Source organism: Aquarana catesbeiana, linkage group LG10 (genome assembly GCF_042186555.1).
Source record: "Aquarana catesbeiana isolate 2022-GZ linkage group LG10, ASM4218655v1, whole genome shotgun sequence".
Taxonomy (NCBI): Eukaryota; Metazoa; Chordata; class Amphibia; order Anura; family Ranidae; genus Aquarana; species Aquarana catesbeiana.
This window is the reverse complement of record NC_133333.1, coordinates 9,317,473-9,338,873: the sequence shown is the minus strand read 5'-3', so window position 1 is coordinate 9,338,873 and position 21,401 is coordinate 9,317,473. Positions and strand designations below refer to the sequence as shown.

The following is a 21,401-nucleotide window of genomic DNA, read 5'->3' as shown; positions in this document are numbered from 1 at the left end:
TACATGCTTTCAGGCTGCACGGTTTTCAGTCTTCTATGTTTTGGACTGTCATAGGCACCCATATAGCAAAAATAATCACCAGCTCTTTTTAACCAAATTTTCATGTAGGCTGTTGTGCATTTTTAGGACACCTTAGCCTAAAGTCTTTGCTCTTCCCTGCTTTACGTGTGATGAAAATTAAGAGACGGTCAAAAAACATTTCCAAATACCAGTGTGAGTTTTTTCCTTCAGAAATTTTATAGGTGGTCATTTTATAAAATCCAAATAAAACACTTGGGAAAAAGTTTATGCAAGCATAATTTTTATTTTATTCCATCATTTTTTAATTTATTTTTGCTTCTCTGGTAATGACAGAAATTAGAAATGCTGGGAAGTTTTAGGAGATTGATGTGCAGGTGGGAGGGAGATAAGGGGCCATATTGGATTACATGGAGATTCTCTGTTTCAAGGTTATTTTCAGGGTTTATTGGAGGTTAGACTGGTGACTTGGGTCCCACTGTAAATACAAAGAAAATAAGGAAGATTAAAATTAAAGAGACATTCCTTTTTTCAAAAAAACACTGCTCATATAGTCAAGGGGTGCCTCGGTAAGGTGCATTACATCCCTGGATCCAGCAGGCTCTGATGTTCTAAAGCACCAAACTGTGGGTGGTCCCTCTGTGTCATCACATGCAGAGAATCAGTTGAGTACTGTCCATGATACTTTTTTCATTTGCAGTCATCCAATTTTTTTAAGACAAGTGTAGAACCCTGATCCTGAACAGGGCTGCTCATAAATTTAGTCTGCTAGGTGGTAACTAGCCTGGCTAACTGCTATGTCTCGTACACATGGTCAGATTTTCCGATGGAAAATGTGCGATCGGATCGTGTTGTCGGAAAATCCGACCATGTGTGGGCTCCATCGGACATTTTCCATTGGATTTTCCGACACACAAAGTTTGAGAGCATGCTATAAAATTTTCCGACAACAAAATCCGATCCTTTAAATTCCGATCGAAAGCAATTGGCTATTGCCCTGTTTATAGTCCCGGCGTACGTGTTTTACGTCACCGCGTTCAGAACGATCGGATTTTCCGACAACTTTGTGCGACCGTGTGTATGCAAGACAAGTTTGAGCCAACATCCGTCGGAAGAAATCAATGGATTTTGTTGTTGGAATGTCCGATCAATGTCTGACCGTGTGTACGGGGCATTAGGGTGATCCACTGACTTTTGCCCTAAACCTGAATTTGGTGCACCTCCCTCTTGTGTCCTTAGGTGTCCTTAGGTGGCATTGTCGCCTGTGGCATTAGAAAGACAAGCAGGGCCGTCTTTGTTGGGGGGCCCTGTGCTGCCCACCCCTTGAGCCCCATGCTACCCGCCGGAGTTCGGTCACCTCCGGTGCTGGTCCCATGCTGGCTGCTCGCTAGTGTCTCTTGGAAATACAGAAGCGCTGCTTCTGTATTTCCAAGTGACAGCGCTCCTCTCCCGGCAGCCGCTCTGATCATTCTGGTACACACATGATCTATGAGAACAGAGGAGGAAGGGGGCGGGGAATCTCTACAGAGGAAGCTGCCTCTGGAACTGGCATGCTTGCGGGTGTAGATCGGAGGACAACAGGCTGTAAATAGCATTTGGGACAGAGGAAAACTCTGTACTGGAATGGGGAGGGGGGGACTTTGTGGGAGGAGAGTCTTGCCTTGTACTTGGGGGGGGGAGTGGAGCGTAGAACTCTATACTGGAATCTGGGGGGGAGGAGAGCCGTGCACCCCTGCACTCTGCACCCACCTCACCCCCTGCACTCTGCACCCGCCTCACCCCCTGCACTCTGCAACCACCTCACCCCCTGCACTCTGCACCCGCCTCACCCCCTGCACTCTGCACCCACCTCACCCCCTGCACTCTGCACCCGCCTCACCCCCTGCACTCTGCAACCACCTCACCCCCTGCACTCTGCACCCGCCTCACCCCCTGCACTCTGCACCCACCTCACCCCCTGCACTCTGCACCCGCCTCACCCTCTGCACTCTGCACCCGCCTCACCCCTGCACTCTGCACCCACCTCACCCCCTGCACTCTGCACCCGCCTCACCCTCTGCACTCTGCACCCGCCTCACCCCTGCACTCTGCACCCACATCACCCCCTGCACTCTGCAACCACCTCACCCCTGCACTCTGCACCCACCTCACCCCCTGCACTCTGCACCCACTCCACTCCTGCACTCTGCACCCACATCACCCCCTGCACTCTGCACCCACATCACCCCCTGCACTCTGCAACCACCTCACCCCTGCACTCTGCACCCACATCACCCCCTGCACTCTGCACCCACCTCACCCCCTGCACTCTGCACCCACTCCACTCCTGCACTCACCTCACTCCTGCACTCTGCACCCACCTCACTCCTGCACTAAGCACCCACCTCACCCCTGCACCTAGTGCACCCTTGCACATAGGGTACACCTTAACCTTTCACTCTGTACATAGCTCACCCCTGAACCCAGCACTCTGTATGTAGCACACCCCTCAACCCTGCACTCTGCACGTAGCGTACCCCTCAACGCAGCATTCTGCATAGCGCACGCCTCAACCCAGCTTTCTGCACATAGCACACCCCTCAACCCAGCATTCTGCACATAGTGCACTCCTCAACCTTGCACTTTGCACCTAGCACACCCCCCCCCAACCCTGCACTCTGTAAATAGCTCATCCCTGCACTCTGTACCAGTAAATGTATGGATGCAAGTAGTGTTGCACTGATACCAGTATCAGTATCAGTGCTGATACTAAGCATTTGCATGATGTACTCATGCAAATGCTCCGATACTGATACCGATACCGATACCTTCAAGTCCGCAGACTGTAACTGTAACCGCAGGCAGCCACTTGTACCCAGTATATGCAGCCACTGAGCCCAGTAAAATGTAGCCACTGTACCCGCCGACCCCCCCACTTGCAGGGGTTGTGGTTTTGGCAGCCCCCCGCGGATTGCAACTCGCGGCTCTGGTAGCACCCCTCCCCAGGTCCCCCGCATGTGCGACTCAGAGAGAGAGCCGAGGGGACTTACCGTAGCACTGCAGCAGCTCCTCTCAGAGCGGCGGCAACCTCCGCTCCAGCGCGTGTCTCCTCCGCTCCTCTTCCTAAGCGCCAGGCATCCAATAGGGCTGCTCGGCACTTTGGCCAATCAGGAAGCAGGTCTGATGCCCTGCCTCCTGATTGGTGGGGAGGAAGGTTAGTGTGGAAATAGCTAAAATTCATTTGCTATCGTCACACAATTGGGTGGGATCAAGGCGCACTCTCTTCCCCCATGAGCCCACCCTATTTTGAAGCCTATCAGACCCTTTGGCTCTAATCAGGTACTTCAAAAAGTACCACCCCCTCCCGGCCACCCATGGGAATCCATGCGTCCTGCATCTCGAAAAGGACTGGGCGCATGGATGGGGGGCAGCGCCCATGCACCCACAGTGCACTTGCCACCTCTGGTAGGGTGTAACATAGCACATGAGATACTGAACAATCCTTCCTATCGTGATTTTGTAAGCAGGTACCTTGATTAGGTCACCAAGGAATTTGGCTATACGGTCTTAATTCTATCTGTTAATGACAGCACGATCACATGCAGAGTGAGCCCACCTGGTGCATGCATGCGTGTTGCCAACAAGGACCATTTTAAATGTCCTACTAAGAACAGAAGGTGCCCCGACCTGCCATTCAATTACAACAGCTGGTTGTGAAATGGTTAAATTAGATAGTAGAAGATGTTCTCAACTCACCAACCATACAGGTCTCTTCCTCTCCAGGATATCACAAGCTGAAGGATGTCATTGGCAATTTTCCCATCCGGAGTCATCAAATCATCCTCCATTAACCCGTTAAAGTTTCCACAGGCTCCACAAAGATCTTCCAATATTCCGGTGATGGTGACCTTCAGCTGTCCGCCATCACTCAGCTCCACTCTTAGATGCTGAGTGATCTGAGCGGTGATGATTGCAGCTTTGAGGTTGATATTTATCATCTCAGATACCTTAACTGGAAGTGGCTTTAAACGCCCATTCACCTACAAATATGGAAAAGAACCATTACATCTAGATATTTCAAGCGAATCAAGCAAGCTGGCAAATAAAATATTTTTTTTTTTTACTTCAATTGGTTTATATTGAAATGTTTTCAAAGGTAAATACAAATAACAATGTGGACATTGTACGTCGTGCAGCGACATTGCTAAACTTGTAAAGTGAACATGAGAAACTCATTGTTAACTAACAGATTAGCTTGATTGTCATATTGGAAGCTGACAATGTTATCGTCGCTCTCCTCTCCTGCCCTGACACCCCAAATGGGAGCACTTTTGTGGAGGAGAGAAGACCCATTGTGCATATACTTGGTATGGCTATTGACTCTTGTAACCTTCTATGGTAAAACGTACAGTGTATATACAAACAAAACCTGTACGGACCATTCATATTGCTCGGTCAAGAAAGAGGTAAGCATTAGATGTGAGTGTTACATGGCTGTCGCAGTACTAGACCACCTTGCCTATGGTTTCCATGCTTCTCGAGTCTTGGCGGCCTGACCAATGCTGGCCGCCATTATTGTCTCAAAGCTGAAGTGTAGGTTCACTAGGTCAATAGTGTGTGCAATGGTTTGGGGTCTTGTCAGCCATCCATAGTCTTGTTGTACTTAGTCTGGTGGCCAAAAGTATGTGAGTTGTTACATGTCTGAAGGGTTGGGGAATTTTCTTGATGTTTAGATTTAGTACTGCAAGTTCGGGCCGAGGGGAGTATTGTGTGGTTGGTTATGTCTGAGATGATTTTGAAGATATTTTCCCAATAGTTCTGGATATAGGTGCATGTCCAGAATACATGAAACATGTCCCCTTTCTTGGCTTTACATCTCCAGCATGTGTTAGGAGTCTGGGGGTTAAATGATGCCAACTTAGCAGGTGTCCGATACCATCAAAGCAATATTTTCTGTGTGAATTCCCAGAGGGCCGCAAATAAAATTCTTCACCATTTTTCCTTTCTCCTGCTGTCCCCTCTGAGTTATGTTCTTCAACTGATTTGTCATATTAAAGTTCTTGTTTAGTGAGTGACGCTCCTGTTCACATAAATGTGAGCTATATGGCTCCAGTTCTCATTTGGACTTTATCTTTTAACATCTTCTTCTAAAGATGAACTCCAGGGGTGCCTAGTACAAAAGTTCAAATTCCTCAGGGGCAGTGGCGGCTGGTGGGTTTTTTGTTCGGGGGGGGGGGGGGGGCGGTGGCAAACAACCAACCCCTCGGCGGCGTGGCACTAACAACTACTCCCTTTCGAAAATCCGGAAATTCGAAAATCCAAAAATAAGATTGAAAATGCAAAAATTCAGAAGGACTAAAATCCGAAAATAAGAATAAAAATCCGAAAATATGAAACAATAACTAACTAATAATAGCTAACTAATAATTATAACTATTACTAACTATTAAATGATAGGTATTGGAATTTCCTTTCAAATTTGCCAGTTAGTGAACGTAATGAATATGAATTTTAATCCGAAGTTACGAATCCAAATAACAAATGCCGCATCTAAACGAATGGAACGTAATAAATTATTAATATTAATAATAATAGTAATAAAAATATATTATTATTATTTATTATTACTAATTCATTACATTCCATTCATTTTAATGCGGCTTTCGTTATTTCAGATAATTCGTAACTTCAGATAAATTCATATTCGTTACGTTCATAAACAGCCAAATTTGAAAGGAAATTCCAAGACCTATAATTTAATAGTTATTATTAGTTAGTTATAATTTCTGATTTTAGGATTTTCGAATTCTCAGGTTTTTGAATTTTCGAATTTCCGAATTTCCGAATTTATGAAATACCATATCTAAACGAATGGAACATAACGATTTCAAATTTTTCCGAAGTTACAAATTTATTCGAAAAAATGAATTTCGATCATAACGAATGACCCGAAAAACTTAAAAAAAAACAAATGAAACTAAAACGAAAACAAACACATTTTTTCGGCAGTGCACATGACTAGTTGTCTATGAGTAGTGTGAGCCCAGGATGGCTCAATGATGTGCCCCCCCCCCCCACAGAGCTGGTCCAAAGCTGCCTTGGCTTACAGGAAGTGTGTTGATTGACAATTGACACAAAAAATACAAAACGCTATGCAGCCCCTTAAAATATAATTCAATGTGTGTGGTCTCCTGCATTACTGGAGGAGTGAACATATACAGTATAAGTATCAGGGCTGGGCTCCTTCTCTGAGCTGGCCACTGAGCTGTCGGCTAATTGCCAGCTCCTATCTCCCCACAGTTACTCAGCTGTTGATGATCCTGCTCGTCAGTCCTGCCTACTTAAGCCATCCAGTCCAAGGGTTCTCTGCCTTCACCTTGGTCAACATCGCAGAAACTCCTGTGATCCTGTTCAAGACTGGCTTTGGTGACATCCCTTCTGGCTCCAGATCCTGCTTGCTGTTCCACTACATTGATCCCTGACTTCTGGCTTGGCTGACTATCCGTTCCGGTTCCTGAACTCTGGCTATGTTTTGACTACGTTTGTTCTATTTACTTTGATTATTAAACAAGTGTGATTTAACTGTACTTCTGTCTCGGCCTGATTTCATGGTTTCTGACAATAAGCCCTGGGCTTGGTGGAGTAGGTAAAGTGCTGGTGAACCAAACAGAGCCTGACATTCCCAGAAACTTTAAAGGCAACTTTTAAATGTAGCAACAGAGTCACCTTAAGGTTTATTTAGCCTTAAACACAGTGTTAAATCAAGTAAAAGCTCTCAGATAGCTTACCCATACTTCCTTTTCCTTGGATATGGACACAATGCCAGTTGAAGAGAAGACATGGATCCTGGCCACTGCATGGATGTCTGTGCCACAGCTTTGAACGTCTGCCACAACTCTGAACCAAGTGTCACTATCCATATTGCAGATAGAGACCACCACAATAGGACCCAGAGGCACAGGTCCTCCTGATGTCCTATCGAAAGTAGTGAAGGTGTTAGCCTTGATCTGGCAATCGCTTTGTATAGTGTAGCAGTTGCGCACTCCATTGCGGATTAGGCAACGCTTGTTGGCCTTACATGACATGGGTCTGCAGAGGACCCCTCCATTATGGCACTTACATTCTTGGGTACAGTCTTTGTTAATGTAGGACTCACCCTCCTGAAGAAAACAAAATACATGAGGATAACTTTAAAGTGTTATAATATAAACCTTAACAGAGAACTTCTCTTATCTGCTCCCATTTAGTCTATTCAAGAGATCATTGAAAGTATTTTTTATACTGTTATATCTGTCCAATAAACGTAAAAAGATATAAACAACTCTTTATATTAGGATATAGACAGCACAATCATCCTCAGTGATATACACCGATGTCCTCAATAAGTATTGTGTAAAATATTTTGTTAAATTAAAATGTAATAACATTTTTTTTTAATTATCAAAAAATTTCTTCTATGTGAATAAATTGCTCGGTGCTAAATTTAATCAAAAGGACAAATGTACATTGTGACCAAATGTGCTCTCTTCTCCATGCCCCTAGTGTACATGCCGCACTCACCAGATTTTGATAACTGCTTAGTAAAAAATGAAGTCAAATTGAGCTTTGTTGCCGGTGTGTCATGCGTTGAATCCTAAAGACATTGCACATTGCTGATGAAACGCGTAGGTTGGGGGCTTTCGGTGATGTCACTTCCGCTTTCTGGAACGCATCCAGCAGAGCAAGGCGGTGGTTTCAGGTACATTTTAGCTTGAGCTCATTTTACCTGTCACATTCTGCCTACCAATTGAGGAATTGGAAAAGCCACAAATGCTGAGAACACACTGGCTGGAACTTAAAAAGACCAAGAACCACAAATAACCAGACGGGGGACCTAATGCATGATACACTGGCAACAAAAAGCGCAATTTTATGTAAAATGTAATTTTAATTTCATTATGATTTGTTTTGCAATGACAATAAATCTTATCTTATCTTATCTTATCTTATCTTATCTTATCTTATCTTATCTTATCTTATCTTATCTTACTTCCTTTTCTTATTAAGGAGTCAACAACATCTGGTGAGTGTGGTGTGTACACTAGGGGCACAGAGGAGATAGAGCATTTGGTCACAGCGTATGTTTGTTCTTCGGATTGAATTTTGTGCTGAGCACCTTGTTCACATGGAAGAACTTTCATAATAATTTCACACAATAATTATTGAGGACATCGGTGTACATCACGATGGATGATAGCACTGTCTGTATCCTAATATAAGGAGTTCTTTATACAGTTGTGGCAATTTATGTCTGATTGACTGCAGCTTTCAAATTTTGGATATTTTTATTTGTAGTGGTTTAAGTAATTGATTGTTCACAAAAAAATGTGTTTATACATCTCACATACTTTAGCAGGTATATTATAATATTGAATGTAAAAAGATACCTGATAATCCATCTAGAAGTCCCTCCCTCCCTTCCTTCCTCCCTCCTTCCCTTCCTCCCTCCCTCCCTCCCTTCCTTCCTTCCTTCCTTCCTTCCTTCCTTCCTTCCTTCCTTCCTTCCTTCCTTCCTTCCTTCCTTCCTTCCTTCCTTCCTTCCTTCCTTCCTTCCTTCCTTCCTTCCTTCCTCCCTCCCTCCCTCCCTCCCTCCCTTCCTTCCTTCCTTCCTTCCTTCCTTCCTTCCTTCCTTCCTTCCTTCCCTATTCCCCCATTGTTTATCTCTCTTCATTTCTTTATTCCTCTTCTATTCCTCTTCCCTTTCTTGCCCTCTTGTATTCAGCTGTAGAAAGAGATCCTCACCATGAGATATCTTCCATTGAAGACACAGCCACATTTTTCCATGTGGACACATCTTTCCCCATCATACATGTAGCCCGCGTTGCACATACAGCCCTCGAAGCACGAGTCCAAGTGTCTTATGTCAGCAGATAACATGTAGCATGTGTTCTCATAGGTCCGGGTGCAAGGTTCATAGTGGCTGTTCTCTGGGCACTGCATTGCTATGGGAAAAATACAGAATTCAGATTTGTGTTTGGTTAGTAGAAGGGCACGGGGCAAATACATTAAGTACAAAGGGCAGTACTCCTAGTAGCTAATTAGAATTCGTTCTGCACTGATCTGACTGCAGGAAACGTAATCTCCGATTGGTTGCTATGCACGTAGAAACATAGAGAGCTGTCATTACCGGTCCAGTGTAAACAATAAAATCATATACATGAGCCCATGGGATTGAACATACAATAAAGAAAGTCCCAAAACATAAATGTGAAAGACGCTTCATCCACAGAATGTGATTCCTCCTCCCTCAACTAATCACCTCAATGATCCACCACCAACATTTTTTTTTTTTCTTATGTATCAGGGAAATATATTTTTGCAATGAATTTTTTTGTGTCGTTTCCCTTTTATGTGTAAATTTAAATTTACACATAAAAGGGGGCTCAACTTCATATATTCTAGTCTTGACTGGTGTTTTGAAACAGGCTTCTCCTGGAATGGAGACTTGAGTTTTATGGGAGCCAGGCCAATTTCCTATGTTTGTGGAAAGCTGTATGAGATACTGAGGCTTGGTTGCACAGCATACCATATCGAAGGTTGGACCAGTATTGGCTTTGTTTCCAGTTCTGGTTCCCCCTCCCCTGTTGATTTTTGGAGAAAGCAAGTGTGATGACTTAGCGTGGCTTTCATGCCACGTCTGAGCCTTGGGACTGATTACTGGTATGCAAATGCTTTTACTTTTTATCTTGTGAGTACATTGGCATATTTTAATAAAATCTAGCAGTTTTCACACTGTGTGATTCTTTTTATTCTTTCTTTGTACTGTGGTGGACCCTTGCAATTTGGATGATGGTGATTACTAATGGAATAATCAGACAAGAGGAGGGTTGCCCCATCCTGGATGGAATTCCATACATATCATCACAATTTTTACTCCCCTGAAGTCAATGTATTCTGGTAAGAGTATTTGATAGAGCGCTTGGTGGTGGATCACTTAGGTGATAAATTGAAGGAGGAACAATCACATTACCTTGGATGAAGAGTTTTTTTTTACATTTTATCATTTTATGCTTTGGGACTTTCTTTCTTTCACTTTTATGGACTCACGTATATGCTTTTGGTGTTCTGCTTTTTTGGCTCTATTAGGGCTGCACTTTACCATTTCCCCCCCCCCCCATAGGACATCATATGACGTCCTAGACTTGAAGAGGAGACATCTGGATGATCATCCAGAAACCTTTCTTCTAAGCCGGCAATTCCCTCTAATGTAAAAGCCTAGTGGCTGATTAGCTGCTGCATTGCTTTTACAGGCAGCAAGAGGGGGGGTGGGGGGATGTACCACAGAGCTGTCTGAAGACCGGATGGTCCCTGGGCAACTCTATGATCCTGGGAGTCTGGAAGCAGCGTGATGCCATCACTTCCTGCTTTGGCAGATGTAAACACTGCAATTTTTTTTCTGGAAAGCAGAGATCAATTTTTTTTTTATCTCAAGCTTTTCAGGGTAGAGGAGATATCTGGGGTATCTAGACCCCAGATGTTTCCATGAAGAGGACCTGTCATGCCTTATTTCTATCACAAGAGATGTACATTTCTTGTGATAGGAATAAAAGTGATCAGGAAAAACAAAATTAAGGGACAGTGTAAAAATAAAATAAATAAAAATAAAATAAATAATAAAGCTCCCCCTATCTCCTCGTAATTGCACGCAGAAACGAAGGCATACGTAGGTCGCGCCTGCCTATGTAAATGGTGTTCACACCACACATGTGTGGTATCGCCGCTGCTCTTTTTATTCCATTGTAAAAATTACTCAGTGTTCATTTAGCTTGTCTGCATTCTACAATGTAAGTCAATCAATGTTGCCTATCCTTGACACTCAGACCCATGAAAAGGATCACTGATTTTATGGTCATCCAATGTTGCTTATCTTCTCCTCTTTGACATATAAGAAAAGACCACCAATTTTACAGTCAAGCAATTTTGTTTGTGCAGGACTTACGACAAAAAGAAGATGTCCGCCACCCAGAAATGGTAACCCCAGCATGGTTACAGGCAGAGGTGTAGGCTTGGAGGCTAATGCAGAGGATGCCGTCCTTCCCCTCAAGCAAAGCAGCATCAAAAATGCAAAACTTGAAGTACAGTTCAGCCCGGATAACCGAGTGGCATGGCTGAAATGGGCCCTTGGGGTCAGTAATCATGCCACAAGAATCTTTGGCCATATAAAGTTTCATTTTCTCAGTCAACCCTTTAAAGCATTCCGCATCCTCACAACCGCCATCACATTCCTCATAACTGGCATTCACTTTCCAGGCTTGTCCAAAATCTTTTGCTTTCTTTGTGACGCGAGCGTTAGGAAGCTGGAAGTCATCATTTGGATTTCCATTAAAGTTGCCACACAGACCTCCCATTATTGCCCTGTAGGTATAAGGAACCTGGAGTTTCACATGGTAAACCGTGTCATAGAGAAGTTCAAGACCAAAGTCAGTTTGAAGGACAACATTGCTCCCTCCTTGGTGTATTACAATTTTGCCATTTAGAAGACTCAGTGGCAATTTTATGACCTCTCCATCAACCTGGTAAGCAAAAAAATTAGTTGGCTAGGTTATACAAATGGGGCATATATCTAGAAGTTCAAACACATAGTCTAAGAGGGATAACGAGACATCCACCATTAATTGACCTTACCGGTCAGGTCAGAGCTGGTGCAAGGATTTTTGACACCCTAGAGGAAACCTCATTTTGCCTCCACGCTCTTTGCCCTGCCCATGTATACCCCACATTTTTAATATAGCGTCCATCAAATGCAGCCCACCAGCGCCTATCAAATTCAGCCTCACCAGTGCCCATCAATGCAGCCTCACCAGCGCCCATCAAATGCAGCCCACCAGCACCTATCAAATTCAGCCTCACCAGCCCATCAATGCAGCCCCACCAGTGCCCATTAAATGCAGCCTCATCAGCGCCCATCAATGCAGCCTTACCAGCGCCCATCAAACGCAGCCTACCACCGCCCATCAATGCAGCCTCACCAGCGCCCATCAAATGCAGCCCACCAGCACCCATCAAATGCAGCCCACCAGTGCTTATCAAATTCAGCCTCACCAGCACCCATTAAATGCAGCCTCACCAGCGCCCATCAATTCAGCCTCACCAGTGCCCACCAAATGCAGCCTCACCAGCGCCCATCAATGCAGCCTCACCAGCGCCCATCAATGCAACCTCACCAGTGCCCATCAAGTGTAGCCTACTAGTGCCCATCAATGCAGCCCATCAGTGCCCATAAATGAACGTTTGCTTGCTCCCATTAATTTAAGAGTTGGGACACAGACACAGGCCACTGCGCCTCTGAAACTGTGTGAATGGAGTGATGGCTGATTGCTAATGCTGAGACTTAGGTGCTTGCTGCAGAGAGAAGAGAGTAGGAACACCAGTGGCTAGGCGCCCTAGGCAGCAGTACACCCTAGGCGGCTGTCTAGTTTGCCTAGTGGTAGCACCAGTCCTGGGTCAGGTGTGCATAAGACATTTGGCTGTACACTGTAGATATGTTTTAGTTTTCATCCCTAAGTTCAACTTTTAAATGTCGAGAATGTCCTTCACTTTACAACAAGACCGTTTCTACTTCTTTTATGTATGTGGAGAAGTGTATGTGACCAACACACTGGAGGGAGGTGGCTTGGGGGCTGCGGGAGAGGTGGTGGAGTGATTCCAAAACATTGTAGTGCAGCACCTCTTAAGTGACTAAAGTATCTCTACGGTAATAGATGGGGACAGCAGAGGATGCATCTAAGTGTAGCAGTATAAAAACGAATTTGTTCACAGGACAATTGGCAATATACACAACAATGTAGTGATATCAGGCATATACATGTAGAAATTGAATTCAGGTTCAGCTTCCAGGAATAGACCTTCAAAGAACAGGAAGAGCTTTCTTGAAAGGTATTGCAGCACATGTGACTGTAATGCAAAGGAGACACTACCGGGGACAGCAGACTAAGTGTAGCCATAGGTGAGCGAAAAGCAAACTTTTTAAATATTTATTCCTTAAACTTTGTAAATAGCATATCACAGAAGTAAAGGGCTAAGAGCCTTATAACATGTAGGTCTTCCGTTTCACGTGGGTTCAATCGCCCATTGATTGTTCAGTAGGAGAGCTGAGCTATTGGTTTGAGAAAGAGGAAGCCCTCCCTCAAAGCATCTAACCACACCCATGCATGTGACATCTCTTCCTGAGCCACGTGCTCTCCACCATTATTTTGTGGTCTCCCAGTGCTCTCCAGGGCTCCCATCCACATCCACAGGCTCCAGAGACAGCTGAACCCCACTCAACCTATATCTGGATGATTAATGGACAATTTGACCCACATGAAGCAGAAGACCCACGTGTTATAAGGATCTTAACCCATTACTTCTGTGAGATCCTCTTTACACAGCTTGTTTTTCATTCACGTATTGCTACACTTAGTCTGCTGCCCCCAGTGGTGTCTCCTTTGCATTACAGGCACAAGTGCTGTAATCCCTCCTAAGAGACCCCATCCTGTTCTGTGAAGTTGCATCCTGTCAGGGCTCGCTCAGCCCTTCCTTCTCTGAGCTGGCCGCTCAGCTGTCGGCTAATTGTCAGCTCTCATCTCTCTCCACAGTTAACTAGCTTTTGTGGATCTGCTCGTCAGTCCCGCCTACTTAAAGATCTCCAGCTCACTTCATTCCTGCCTTCGCCTTGGTCACATCACAAGAAACCATCTCCTGTGTTCCTGTTTAAAGGCTGGCTTTGCTGACATCCCTTCTGACTCCCTATCCTGCTTGCTGTTCCCCTACTTGGATCCCTGACTTCTGGCCTGGCTGATTACCCGATCTGGTTACTGAACTCTGGCTTGGCTGACTACCCGATCCGCTATGCTTTGACTACGCTTACTCTATTTACCTTTTTATTTTTATTAATAAACAAGTGTGATTTTACTGTACTTCTGTCTCGGTCTGGTTCATGGTTTCTGACACATCCCCAGAAGCTGACCCTGAATGACGTGTCTACATGTACAGTATATGCATTGTAAGTTGCCAATTGTTGTGTGAATATATTAGTTGTTATATTGCTACATTTAGATGCACCCTCTGCTGTCCTTATTTCTACTTCTTTTGCATGCATCAAGCATGGGGAATTATTTTTTTTTTATTTCTAAGCAACATATATTTGGGCTACAAATAAAGGTGGAAACCACAAATGGAAAACGGGAAATTCAAAATGGACCCGTGTTTTGTACCTCCTCTTTCTGCATTCATCATAATACTGGGCCATTAAAAATCAGTTACTTGGTTAAGGTCTGTGACATGCAAATTGAGTAGATTTGTTTCACAATTTAGTTCCAACCATTGTCTCACCATCTTATTTCTCACAATATCCAATTGTGTCACTTATTTAAACAATGGAACCACCAAGCTTAGCTTTTTTTTTTGCTTTTTTTAAGATTTAAGTTTGAGGGGTGTTAAGCATTAAAAGTATATATAAATTAAAGTTTTTATGCATACCTTCACTTTCCACATGTGGCCCCTCTCGATTTCAACAAAGTAGTTGTATACAGATATTGCAACTTTTTTGGTCACCGACACTTTCAAATTTCCATACTGCTCATTTTGTACCATGACTGTAAAAGGTTCCAGCTTGGAGTTATTGATCACCGTTTTGGCAAAAATGTACGCACACGTGCCTTGGAAGTCATAGACAAAACCATCGAAGGTCTTATAATGTGGCTCCCCAGAGACCACGCATTTACCATAACCTTCTGCAAAGCAACCAAGTGCTCCATTGACCACTTTGCACTTCTCATTGGCACTGCAGGAATGCGGTGTGCATTTGAGGACACCTCCCGACCCGCACACACACTTCTTGGTGCACTTGTAATTTGAGTAGAAGGTCTCATGCTTCTGTATATATCTACCATGGTAATTGCAACCGCACTGCGATATGGGAGTGCATTTATCACCATTTAAAATAAACCCGTTGTTGCAGTAACAACCTTCTTTGCAAGTAAATTCACAGCCAGGTGGGGGGCTAAGGCCTTGGCACGTGACCGGACAGGCATTACCACAGAGTTCATAGTGGCTGTTCTCAGGGCACGAAAGAGCTAAAGGAACAAAACAAATGAAATGAATGAGTACATAGCTAGCTTTAACATCTCCAAAAATAAAAAGCAGTTATGAGATGGATTTAGAGCCAAAAGGAAATCATTTTGACCCTGCGTCTCCCCCTTGGCACACAAGCTAAACTCCTTCCATGTAGACAAAGTCGGCAACCATGAGGATGAATAAAATGTCTCTATATTTCGTCCAAGGAGTACACATGTTCAAGACCAACACTAATGCCGCGTACACACGAGTGGACTTTGTGGCATACTTTGCCCGGCGGACTTTTCGACGGACTTTACGACGGACTTTCTGAATGAACGTACTTGCCTACACACAATCAACCAAAGTCCGACGAATTCGTACGTGATGACGTACGACCGGACTAAAACAAGGAAGTTCATAGCCAGTAGCCAATAGCTGCCCTAGCGTGGCTTTTTGTCCGTCGAACTAGCATACAGACGAGCGGACTTTTCTACTGGACTCGAGTCCGTCGGATAGATTTGAAACATGTTTCAAATCTAAGTCAGGCAAACTTTTGAGAAAAAAAAGTCCACTGGAGCCCACACACGATCGAATTGTCCGACGGACTCCGGTACGCCGGAAAAGTTTGCCGGAAAGTCCGCTCGTGTGTACGCGGCATTACGGGTTTCAGCCTATCAAGGCCTTATTCATAGTCAACTATCTAACTATGAGTAAGGCCTTAATAGGCTGAAACCTGTTAGTGTTTGGCTCTGTTTGGAACATGTGTACTCCTTGGACGAAATATCGAGACATTAGTTCATCCTCACCTGGTTGCCAACTTTATCTACATGGATGGACTCTTGTGTTGGAAGGCGGAGACCACAAGTCAGGCACGGTGAGTGGAAACAGAGAGCTCTTGCCGGCCCTGATTGCATGATTGGGTTGCAGTGCCATTATTGTGCATGTGCGTTTACACAAACTATACTGTCTTAAAATTAAAGTATAACTAAAGGCAAAACTTTTTCGTTTTGGATAGGGTGCAGAGGGATTAGGACGCTTGTCAGTTTTTTTTATAGCTGTCTGTGTCTCAGTTAAGGAGGATTACCCTCTTTATTTGTCCTGTTTAACATTATCCTTAAGCCTAGGTTCACATTGATGCAATATGGCATGTCAAATCGCATGCCAAATTGGTGGCATTTGCCGGCAATGACACCGTCCGAATCGGTACGACGCCACATTTGCGGCACCTCGCCAATTCCCAAAAGTAGTTTCTGTACTACTTTTCGTGACTTCCGGGTGTGATTTGTATAGACATCTGTGCAGCAACCCACACAGATGTCTCTGAAATCGCCCCCGAAGTCGGACTGACATGCGGGCATGAAATCGTGTAAGTTCAGCTGAACTCGCACTATTTCAATCCCGCTGTCAGTGTGAACCTGGGCTGAAAGCAAAAGTAAAAGAAAATTCCAAATTTTGGGGTTTCCCCAGAAGAGAAATAGAAGGAAATCTTCTAGTGGTGACACCAGTGCTGGTGACCTGGGGGTTCCCAAGGAATTGCCTGAATTTGCAAGGATTTCCTCTCCCTTACTGTTTTGGCTATGGGACAACAAATTAAGGGAAGTCTCCACAATGCACTCCTGTGACCCGTATTTAGTCAACAGCGGGCTGAAGCCCACTATTGGCTGGCGTCACAGAGCCAGTCCAGGCTCTGAAAAGATCCAGACCATATGGTCAGGATCCACACACACCGGTTGGTGAGTTGAGCTATGGAATGTTCTGTTTTTGTCTTTCATGTGTTTGCCCTTCCATGTGCAGCTGGCTCAGCCTATCAGCAAGCCGCTGAGAGCTTAATCCAGCCCCCTCCACACCCCGGCACTCCAGTGAGTGCTGGAGGGGCAGAGCAGAGAGCCAGTGACTGACAGTCTCCGGCTCTTTGCTCACCGAAGGCTGGGAACTGACTAACTCTGAGGAAGGGGGTGCATCCCCCCTGAAACATATTAGCTCTCCAGCGCAACGGAATTGTATGTCAGGCTACACGATTCCTGCACAGGTCTGTGTTTGGTTTTATATCATGCTTATATATCCTCTACCTTTTTGATTATTCATTTTGCTTTGATTTTATTCTGATTTTAAATATAATAAATCCCTGGTATTGCACTAGGCTTGTGTGCCCTCCTGTGTCCTTTTTTACAGTCATTAACTAGATCCCCTGATCTGAGGACAGCTGCACTGGCGGGGCATAACCATAGGATGTTTATCTTTTTCTATTGCCACTAATGGTCTGCTGTATTTTCAGACGCCATAGCAGAACTCTAAGCGCTGAAAGTGATTGTGTGTCAAGAGTAAAGGAGTTTAATAGAACCCTTTTAAGAGCATAAAATGGCTACTTTCGCCAAAACATCGAACTAAAAAAATTTACATAAAAAGCACTCCAAATTCCAACTTACGGCAGAAAGAATCAGATCTCCAGGCATGAAGTGTGACGTAAGCAGCCTGGCAGGAAGCCACATAGGCAGATATGGCATTACAGAATGAAGATGGGTGGCCGTGGTATTGGCAAGCATCAAAAGTGCAATCCTCGAAGAATGGTGTATGGTCAATAACAGAGAAACATTTAGCAAAAGGTCCTTTGGACTTGGTGATGAGCCCACAGTATTGCTCCCCAGCATAATGTTGTTTCTGGCTGTCTGTACATTGAGTACAGTTGAGGATACATTCTGAAGTACAGCCAGGAGTAGTAGAAACTGTCCAGCTGTTTCCAAAATGAACTGGATCTGATGTTGATTTTCTATTTTTCAAAATGAAGTCATCTCTGGGATTTTTGTTGTAGTTGCCACATAAACCATTAAGAGAACCAGAGTAAGTAATCGGGACAGTCACTGCTGCCCTATCGTTCCAGTCGAAGGTCACACTGACACCGAAATCTGTCTTAATAACTCCAATATTTCCACTAATGTATGAGACAATCTTACTGCCTTGGTAAATAAATGGTAGGGAACAGGCAAGGCCATTGACCTGAAAGTCAGAGAAGCAATTTTGTATTAATATTATGCAAAACCTTAAGATGTACTTGTGGATTGGACACCAAAAAACATTCAAATGGACCTCTATGCCCACAGCCATTCTACAAGAGGTCATAGCTTTAAATAGAAATTAAAAAGTTTATTTTTTTAATTTTAAGATAATGGTAAGGCGTATAGGCAATAGGAACGAGTGACTATTAGGATAGAATAGGAACGTCACTCATAGTGAGGCCTGAAAGGCGTGCACCGCTGCCATTCTATCAGGAAGTGGTTTAATTTCTGCCTGGCTATTCACTATCTATAGCGAGGCTTGAATGGCACGGGTCACCGCCATTTTAACATTCAAAAAGTGGCTACATTCCTTTGGCTAATCACCTGCAGGTTTGTGTCTTATTGTTGGGGGTCTTTATCTATTTAAACGCAATGGCTGCAGTATGGCTACACCCCAGATGATGCCTTCTCAGATGAAACGCGTTGGGTAAAGCCTACTGATGCCATTGTGTTAATATTCCAGTCAAACAAGTGCTTGTATCTACTCAAATGTGAGTGTTTCCTATCACTTTTTAAATAAATCTTCCTGTTAAATGGATTCACACTATGTGGAATTTTTATTTAATTTATGGTTAACCTGTGAACCCATGCAACGGATCCCATCTCTGAGTTTTCCCCTGTGTGTGTGCCCTGGAGGAAAGTGTGAATACCATCTTTCGGTGTTAAACATCCTTGACGTTCCTTTGAATCGCTGCATTGTCACCGCAAAGCTCTGACAACTCATTTGGCATATGCCTTTTTGAGTCCATATGCTTCGGTAAGCCTCAGTTTTATCGGTGGTGGTTTCTCCCACTATTCTACCTTCATGCAGCATTTTTTTATATTTAGAGGTTGATATCTACTCACCTGGCTCAACACTTCAACACTTTTGTTTCTTTTCAGTCACTTTTCACAGTATGGACTTTAAATTCAAATTGTATAAATTTTGCACTCTTCGTTTCGTGTATATTTAATTATGTTTGCACATGTTCAGAGTGTTTAACATTACTCATTAATATATGGTCCAATACTAAGACCATTCTCATTTAGCGCCGCACTTTTTATATATATAATAGGAACGGGTGAAAATTACAGTTTTTGTTTTGTCAAAATTGCGAGATTTCGCCAAAAGGTTGCCATATTTGCAAAGAGCTTGGAAGTCAGTTCATAAGGAGAAATTAGGAACATTTCTGATGGATTTTAAAGGTACAATGAGCTTTAAAATGTTTCTTATGCCACGTACACACGACCGGTTTTTCCATCGGAATTAACTCTGACGGTTTTTTCGACGGAGTTCCGCTGAAACGGATTTACCTACACACGATCACACCAAAGTCCGATCGTTTAGAATGCGATGACATATGACGGGACTAGAAAAAGGAAGTTCAATAGCCAGTAGCCAATAGCTGCCCTTGCGTCGTTTTTGGTCCGTCGGAATAGCATACAGACGAACGGTTTTCCCGATAGGAATTGATTCCATCGGAAAGATTTAAAACATGTTCTATTTCTAGGTCCCTCAGAATTTTTGAAAAAAAAAAGTCCGATGAAGCCCACACGCGATCGGAATGTCCGATGGAATGATTCCATCTGACCTTTTCTGCCGTAAAGTCCGGGCGCGTGTAAGCGGCATAAGGGTCAGGGAAGCTTCTTTTAACCCTTTTTGTAAATGAAATAAAGTTAGCTACACTAGATAACCACCCCCCCCCCAAAAAAAAAACACGCTCTAAATAAATAAAAAATAAGTAGATTTTTTTTTTCAAATACATGTTGTCTAAGAAGCTCAATTAGCAAAATTAAGAATTTTGCTGATGATTAAATCACTAATTTCATGGCAAAATCAAATCAGTTTTGTTGAAATTATACAATCATTCCTTATGCAAACACTTTTACCATCCATCCCTGTCTCTTCCCAGAAATAAAACTCTTAAAAGAAAAAAAAGGAAAAAAAAAGTGCTTACCAAGATTTGTTGTGGAAATTTCCTGTCGAAGGTCCAAAGCATCTTGTAGACTGACAGAGTGATGACTTTTACGTGGGATACAGATGGGTTCCCCCTATTTTTGCCCTCAAAGTAGACAGTAAAAAAGGGTAATGAAGGATTCGCTGAAGCCAAGCCAACAAGCTTATAGGTGCACGTTCCCATGAAGTCATATTTTTTGCCATCAAAAGTTGTGAAGTGAGGGTCTCCTCTAGCCAAGCAAGTAGAGTAGCTAACAGGTCGGCAACTGCGCACTCCTTTCACTACTGTACACTGCTCGTTTTTTTTGCAGCTGCTCTCTTTACAAACCACCATTCCCAAGGACGGGTCGCTCTTACAATGTACACGGCATTCGTCGTCAAGCCAGAATTCTTTATTAGGTGGGTAGTATGCGTCGTTGAATGGAAAACCACAACTTGACACAGGAACACACTTATCAACACTAAGGACAAAATGCTTGTTGCACTGGCATGTCTCCACGCAGCGGAGTGGACAGTGGAATGGCGCAGTGCGGTCTGTGCATGTAGCTGGACAAGCGCTTCCACAAGCCTCATAATGGCTGTTTGCGGGGCATGACACAGCTGTGATAAATATAATAATAAAATTAGTTTTTGAATGCTTTATCCACAACTAAAATATCAGCATCTTTGGGCTGACCACATAGTTTTGGCCATATAATGTGTAATATACAGTATATTTATATATATATATATATATATATATATATATATATACACTATATTACCAAAAGTATTGGGATGCTTGCCATTACACGCACATGAACTTTATTGGCCTCCTAGTCTTAGTCCATAGGGTTCAATATTGAGTTGGCCCACTCTCTGCAGCTATAACAGCTTCAACCCTCCTAAATACCACCAAAGAAAGCTCTATTTGTGAGCAAGTTTGGGGTGGAGGAACTTGACTGGCCTGCACAGAGTCCTGACCTCGACCCGACAGAACACCTTTGGGATGAATTAGAGCGGTGACTGCGAGCCAGGCCTTCTCATCTACATCAGAATGGTCAAACATTCCCATAAACCACACTCCTAAACCTTGTGGACGGCCTTCCCAGAAGAGTTGAAGCTGTTATAGCTGCAAAGGGTGGACTCAACTCAATATTGAACCCTACGGACTAAGACTGGGATGCCATTAAAGTTCATGTGCATGTAAATGCAGGTGTCCCAATACTTTTGGTAATAAAAACCTTGTGGACGGCCTTCCCAAAAGAGTTGAAGCTGTTATAGCTGCAAAGGGTGGACCAACTCAATATTGAACCCTCTGGACTAAGACTGGGATGCTGTTAAAGTTCATGTGCATG

At 43.7% G+C, this 21,401-nt stretch overlaps 1 protein-coding gene across 1 annotated transcript in view; it reads right to left on the bottom strand.

Moving 5' to 3' along the window:
- Nucleotides 1-456: 456 nt before the first annotated feature.
- LOC141111476 (IgGFc-binding protein-like) overlaps nt 457-21,401 on the bottom strand; it is a 132,412-nt gene continuing 111,467 nt past the window's right edge. The window contains exons 28-35 of the mRNA XM_073603769.1: nt 20,066-20,664; nt 17,502-18,069; nt 14,497-15,092; nt 11,027-11,549; nt 8,779-8,978; nt 6,786-7,157; nt 3,754-4,037; nt 457-496 (exon numbers count right to left, since the gene is read on the bottom strand). Coding sequence (XP_073459870.1) covers nt 457-496; nt 3,754-4,037; nt 6,786-7,157; nt 8,779-8,978; nt 11,027-11,549; nt 14,497-15,092; nt 17,502-18,069; nt 20,066-20,664 — 3,182 coding nt within the window. The remainder of the gene's footprint in view (nt 497-3,753; nt 4,038-6,785; nt 7,158-8,778; nt 8,979-11,026; nt 11,550-14,496; nt 15,093-17,501; nt 18,070-20,065; nt 20,665-21,401) is intronic.